The 6802-nt window shown below is 30.0% G+C and overlaps 2 protein-coding genes across 2 annotated transcripts in view; one reads left to right on the top strand and one right to left on the bottom strand.

The window, feature by feature from the left end:
• The window catches only part of LOC119688352, a 5064-nt gene extending 1815 nt beyond the window's left edge, over positions 1 to 3249 (top strand). The window contains exon 5 of the mRNA XM_038103030.1: positions 3144 to 3249. Coding sequence (XP_037958958.1) covers positions 3144 to 3249 — 106 coding nt within the window. The remainder of the gene's footprint in view (positions 1 to 3143) is intronic.
• On the bottom strand, positions 3222 to 5206 carry LOC119689197. The gene is made up of 5 exons (XM_038103971.1): positions 4411 to 5206; positions 4184 to 4356; positions 3945 to 4129; positions 3484 to 3696; positions 3222 to 3423 (listed from the first exon to the last, which is right to left on the bottom strand). Exons 1-5 carry the CDS (start codon positions 5142 to 5144, stop codon positions 3322 to 3324), a joined length of 1407 nt encoding a protein of 468 aa, XP_037959899.1. The 5' UTR covers positions 5145 to 5206; the 3' UTR covers positions 3222 to 3321.
• Positions 5207 to 6802: the final 1596 nt, after the last annotated feature.

The raw sequence follows: 6802 nt of genomic DNA on the forward strand, positions 1-6802 counted from the left end.
TCTTACTCTTACTCTTACTCTTACTCTTACTCTTACTCTTACTCTTACTCTTACTCTTACTTTAACAGTTATAGTAATAGTAACAAGTAAGAGTAAGAATAAGTGTAGGATAGTGAGTAAAATTAAGAGTAAATATTGACAAAATAAATGATAAAATTCTGTTTTAATTAACACTTCGCTTATACACAATGGTTTTATATTAAAGCAAAATATAAACGAGTCTCGAGTTTTGGTTCGCCATTAAATTAAAGATCAAACTTTGAACACTTTCGACTCCAATTAATATATCACATTTATCTACAAATAGTTTTGATAATTTATATCAATAGTCTTAGTAGTTGAATTCAGATCATCTTTCTGAGTACTATTGGTTCCTCCGTTAACTAAAAACATATTTCATTACTTTCCTGAACAAGAACGAGTGAGAAATTCTTCCGAATGAGTTGTGGAATGAGCGCTTCAGGATATTTATAAACAAAAACTTAGACGGGGAGTTAGTTGTAAATTGTTTCGACGTGTGTTTGGTTTTCGTATATTATAAAAAAATTATTTTTTTTTTTTGGTTAAACACCCATGCACGCAAGAATGAAAAATTCCAAAACTTTCCCTCCACATCACATGAATAATCAAAATAATTGTAACAAAAATAGAAGTGAGTTTATTATGGAAAATATATTTGAACACAGAACTACACCTTCTCGTTTAAATAACAATTTCGATTTAGACACGTTCGATAAGAAAATAATAATCATAAAACAGGAAGGAAGTATAAGGAATTCTATTTAAGTCATGCTGGATTATGCAGTGAAAAGACTATGAACTATTTTGGAATTTGTGGCGATATAAATAAATAAATCTTTTTTTCATTCTATACAATATCCTTACGTATCATTGTGCTTATAATTAAATTATTTAAGAATTTTTATTAAGTTATTCTTAAATGCTAATACTTTATTAAAATAGCCTTCCAAATTATAGTTAAGCTTTCTACTTGTAAGTATCACCTCCCGAAGAAATCATAATTTAAGACACTAGTTTTATTTTCTCAAATAACAATCTATTAACTTAAAATCCATTCTTAGCACTATATAAAAATAGCTTTTATTAAAATTTAAATATGTTACATATTTATCCGCTTATTAGATACTATGTACTTCCCCAATATGTAAAATATTAATTGAAATCTTTAAAATCCTAAATACCTCAACGACTTTTTCGTTCAAACGTGGGCGGTTTGATAAGTCTTTTGACTTTTTGAATAAACCAACTTTTTTTCGTCAAATAAACATTATATTTCTCTACATAATCACCTTTTAGCTGGATACATTTAGTCCAGTTTTTTTCTAATTTTCTTATTCCCTCCAAATAATAGGTTTCCTCAAAGCTCTCAAAATATACATTTGTTTCGATAATGACTTCTTCATTCGACTTAAATCTCTTACTGCCCAGCCATTTCTTTAGGTTTGGAAACAGAAATTAGTCGCAGGGGACTAAATCTGGAGAATATGCTGGATAGAGTAGCAGTTCGTATCCCAATTCGTGGATTTTGGCCACGAATTCTTAATCAGTACATGAAATTCACTTTTTACCATTTTTGTAAAAATTCACGAGGTTGTCTGCTTTGAACGGCTATCAAACACCAACTGAACGACGTAGCTTGCTCAAAATTAAAAAGTTGCCCACTGGTAGATTACAGCTGACGGCACCATTGTTGCATTTGGAGTAACTGCGCGGGAAATTCAAAAAGTCACTGACTTATCAAACCGCCCTCGTATAATAGTATGTTCCCACTGCTTTCGTTAAAGTAGTTTACTGATTAACCATATACACAGAACTTTTGTTCTTTTTAACTTAGTTAAGAGTAAATCAAGGGATATCATACCAAAAAATGTCAAATACTACTTTGCCAATAATATTTCCCGAAAGGGAAATGATCGAATTTTGACTTATTTCACACATTAAATAAAATGTTAAAAAACAAAAAAAAATAACTTAAACAAACAATGGATAAGAATTTTTTATGTGTGATTTTTATAAATGAAATATATAATAAATATATTAAATAAATAAATGAGTTTATATATGAGTTATAAATGAGCTTTTACTAATAAAAGAGTTCAATATAAATATATATTTGTTATCAATATACAATATCATATATTATTTACCAAAAATACTCAATTTAGTTACATATTAACAAAAGTTCTGCTAGAACTTTTTGAAACTTAAAAGCTTTCACATGCATAAATCAACTTATGCCAATGGAAACGACCAAAACTTAATTTGATTAACATAAATTGTTTTTATTGCAATGGGAACATGATATAAGTTAGTATGTTAATATAGTATAAGTAAAATATAGGCATAGCAAAGTATGTTATAAGTATGGTATAGAACTATATTATAAGTACAGTCTAAAAGTATGTTAGTATTTAATTAGTATGTTATAAGTATAGTATAAGTATAGAGTAAAGAAAGCACAAGTCTAGTGTAAATATAGTATGAGCGTAGTATAAGTATAGTATAAGTATTTTATAAGTATAGTATAAGTAAAGTATAAGTATATTATAAATATGGTATACGTATAGTATAAGTATAGTATAAGTACAGTGTGAGTACAGTATAAATAATTTATAAGTATAGTATAAGTATAGTAAAACTATAGCATAACTATAGTATAACTATAGTATAACTATAGTAGAACTATAGTATAACTATAGTATAACTATAGTATAACTATAGTATAACTATAGTATAACTATAGTATAACTATAGTATAACTATAGTAGAACTATAGTATAACTATAGTATAACTATAGTATACATAGTATAGGTGTAAGGAAAAATATAGTATAATATATATATTCTTGGTTGAAATATAAACGAGTACAGCTGTATTGTGTTAAAGTGGCGTGGAATAATAAGACTAAAAATGACATCCCATTATTGGCGTGTATTGATCATATATCTGTCTTCAGCTGTCTTGAGAGCAAAAATGGTACGTAAATACACAGTTAAGACTCCTATAAGAAGCCTAAAGTATGCTTAAATAGCATGTTAAAAAGTTTTTCTAGACTATATGACACAATGGTTGTTCAAGGAATATTTTCTATAGTCATTTTCAATCTTTTACTTAATTTCAGGATATTTACGCTCTTTCAAAATACTAATATAAGTGCTGTCACAACTGTACTATTAAATTCAACTAAAAACGAACAATATAAAATTATATGTTTACGTTCAATTTAATCAGTAATGAAACATTTCTTTTGAAACAGTTCTTGTAACTAATTGAACATCTCATTAACACTAATGAAAAGACTACTTCTTTGCCTTAGCCAGAGCCTTAGCCTTCGCCCTTTCTTTCCTAGCTTTTTTCTCAGCCTCCTTTTTAGCTTTTTTTGCTAATGCTTCCTCAAGCATCTATAATCAATAGTATACTAATTAAGTAAAAATTATCAATATTAAGTAGATTATTTTGACCTGTTGTCTCCGCGCTGCACGCTGTCTTCTAATATATTGCTCACGTCGGAAAGCATCAAGTTCACGTCTCATTTCTTTCAACCTTAATTCCCGAGTTTTTTTTGTGTCCTTCATTTTTTCTATGTTGATCTTATAATCGGCAATACTGTAATCAAGTTCATCAAATTCGACTTCATATTTTTGGGACATAATACCCAGATATTTCTTGCATTCCTATATATGTGAAAAGAGCAATTTTAGATATATGAGTGAGAGAACTTAAATTTTGTATATTTTTTTTTAGAAAAGTTTTAGATAAGAAAAGTTTAGGCTTGTTAAATCACATTGTACGGAAATAATAATGAATTGTTATAAGTTTTTTTTTTGTTTTAACCTTTTAAGAAATCTGAAAAAGGATTTTTTCTCAAAATATGTAACAAAACATATTAGTTGCTAAGAAAAATTAATAGTAATAGACCCACTTCAGACTGCAAATAATATGCATCCATTATGTTCGCATGACACATTGTTCTATCCATCCGATCCTGTTTATATTTTTCAATTGCTGTTTTAATGTCCCTTTCAGTTTTATAGAATTCGTATTCAGCTAGTTCAGCTTGTGCATATACGTCCAGTATTTCCACTCTTAATTCGATAGGATTCACAGCTAATAACGATAATTAGTTATATAATTAATATTATTAAAAACAATTAAATTTACCCTCAAAATTGAATAGTTTAAGATAAAGTCTTTTCTTTAACGCGTCAGTTTCCCTATTTTCTTGAAAAATGGACCGAGCTAGGTAATTATCATCCAACTGTTTGGCTTCAGAAGAATTCTTGACAACTTCTTCGTTCAGAGTTTCTGTTATACTAAGAAGACTGTAAGCCGCTCTAAAAGTACAGGTTTTTAATATTTAACTAAATCATAAGTAATAAATCCTTTACTTTATAAATTCAAGTCCCTCCTCATAGTTTTCCGATTCACCTAAATTTGACAAAAACAAAAAATAACGCACTGCCTCTTCCATATCAAATCTGAATTTAACTACATTTAAGAAAGCTGGTGCCACATTCATTTCCAACAGTTCTAACCATACAGCATTATCATTTCGGCGTATAGAATACTCTTCAGGGCCCCAGCTAAACAAAAAATTTGGATTTTCGGCTTCGGCAACTAAAGGATTATGAATCATTATCTTGTAAGCGAACTTTATTTTACTAAGAAATTCGTTTCGAACTATTATGAATCCCATTTCCGCTAAATATTTAAAAGGACGAATTAAGTCAATGTACAAATCTTCATCCGACAGAGATACAAGCTCCACTTCGAGATCTGCTCGAGCTTCTAATATCGGCTTTTGTTTATTTGGATCTATTACTGGAATAATCGATTCACAAACACAACTGCATGGTGGAATCTCCGGTATAACAGGTGTGCATAGTAAAGGTGTCTTGTTAGTTGAAATCATGACTTTCTTTTCCTTTTTTGGGACTTTTGGAACAAGCTTAATAGTTTCAGGAATTGGGTCAGGAGCAGTTTCATGGTCTTCAGAGCGATCAAGTATTACAATTTTCTGAACCTTCTCGTACTTATCATTTGCTTCTGATACGTCGCTTTTCTCAGAAGTGCCAGTTTCTTGAGATTTATCTAAAATATCGCTCACAACTATTTCAGCCATTTTATTTTAAAGCAGATTAACTTAGTTAAAAAAATATATTTTACATATGAAAACAAACTGAAATTAAGAAACTTTACACGAAAATTCTAGATAACTTTGATTTTTCAAAGAATTTAATTTCAAGAATTTTTATTTTAATAAAGCAAAACTTGAGTATGAAGTTTGATTAAATCAATATATTCGGCTCCTTGAATAAAGATTTGTATATATTTGAATATAAATGGCAATGCTCTAAGAAATATAGAGAGTGATATAAGCTTATGAAATTCTTAAAATATGATCTCAAAAATACTGCTTCCGTTTTCTTCTAATAAATTTAAGACACCATCTATCTACTTTTTAGCTGACTTCGTATGGCTCTCTTAACAGAGGTGTGGTCTTATTAATACACGCACATAGATATAGTCTATATAGTCATTCCCCTACGTATATACTTTAGACATGTGTCCTTCTTCGGCATACGTGAATGTATTGAATGTTTTTTTTCTACTTCTCATTCTGTAAAATGACAAAGCATATCCTTAAATGTTGTCATATATATTCCCTTATTATCGGCATAAGCGCGGATGTCACACAATAATGGATATTAAGACCAACATATGTTCACCACCATAAATACTATTTTAATTAATATCTGTCAAATCTTTATGTATATAATATATATATATCAGAGACAGAGCTTTAAAATTATTCACTAAAGTTAAAACGCTACTTAACCCCCCGTCCTAACAATCCTCAAGTCCACTTCTGGATTCTCATGAAGGTATGCTGATTTAAGATCCGTCATCAACTAAAAGACAAATAAATGATATGATTTCTTAGCCTAGTTAAAGCCTAGTGTGGGATAGTGATAAGCCCCCCAGCCATTACAGAGTAAAAGTGCGTAATATCACTAACTCAAGAACAAGAAGAAGAAGAAGAAGATCTGTAATCGATTTCTTGCACTCATATTAAATATTTTAAAATAATGTTACTATTTAAGATCTTTTAATGTTAAATAGTTTAGACTAAATTCGGTAATGCTAACTACAATAAAAAAGTTGTTCGTAAGATCTTTGATTCTCTGCAAGTCTGCAAGTTGCCGACGACGAAGTTGAGGGAGCACTAATCGGACTTAATGTACGATATTTTAGAAGGCGCGCATACAGAAGAGGCGCATAAAAAAACATGCTGCGTTATCTCAAAACCCGGTAATGGAATTTTAAAGTCGTTTAATTAATTATGTTAAGTACAATATTATTATTCAAATTATTCAAACTCTCAGTTACTTACTCAGTTGTAAGCCATTACATATGTGAATCGTACTTTGCCGCTTCAAGTAGTCTCCGCCAGTCAGCCCAATCAGTTAATTCCTGTCGCAAGTTTTTAGTACTTGCGACTCTCAAGTCGTTAGTCATGTGGTTTTTCCACCGAAGATGCAGATGTCCTCTATCACATTTTCTACTTGCTGGAACCAAATGTAATACTTTTCTATCTAGAGCATTTTCCTTCATTCGTACGACATAATCAAGCTAGCGAAACCTTGGTTATGCGGTATAGCTCATTCGATACGTAAGTGACCATAGATCTTCCGATAATTTTTTTTCTCCCGAATGCTCCTAACGTCTTCTCATCACTGTTGGTATTTATTCAAGCTTCTGCACTATACAACAGGATAG

This window comes from Teleopsis dalmanni, chromosome X, assembly GCF_002237135.1.
Source record: "Teleopsis dalmanni isolate 2A chromosome X, ASM223713v2, whole genome shotgun sequence".
NCBI classification, from domain to species: Eukaryota; Metazoa; Arthropoda; class Insecta; order Diptera; family Diopsidae; genus Teleopsis; species Teleopsis dalmanni.

Bases quoted from the DNA above. Each gene is read 5' to 3' on its own strand.
- LOC119689197 (XM_038103971.1), bottom strand. From the start codon at position 5,144: ATGGCTGAAATAGTTGTGAGCGATATTTTAGATAAATCTCAAGAAACT. The intron at 4,130-4,183 runs GTAAATTTAATT...TATCGTTATTAG, and splicing joins TAAACTATTCAATTTTGAGG to CTGTGAATCCTATCGAATTA. The intron at 3,424-3,483 runs GTCAAAATAATC...TATTGATTATAG, and splicing joins GTGCAGCGCGGAGACAACAG to ATGCTTGAGGAAGCATTAGC.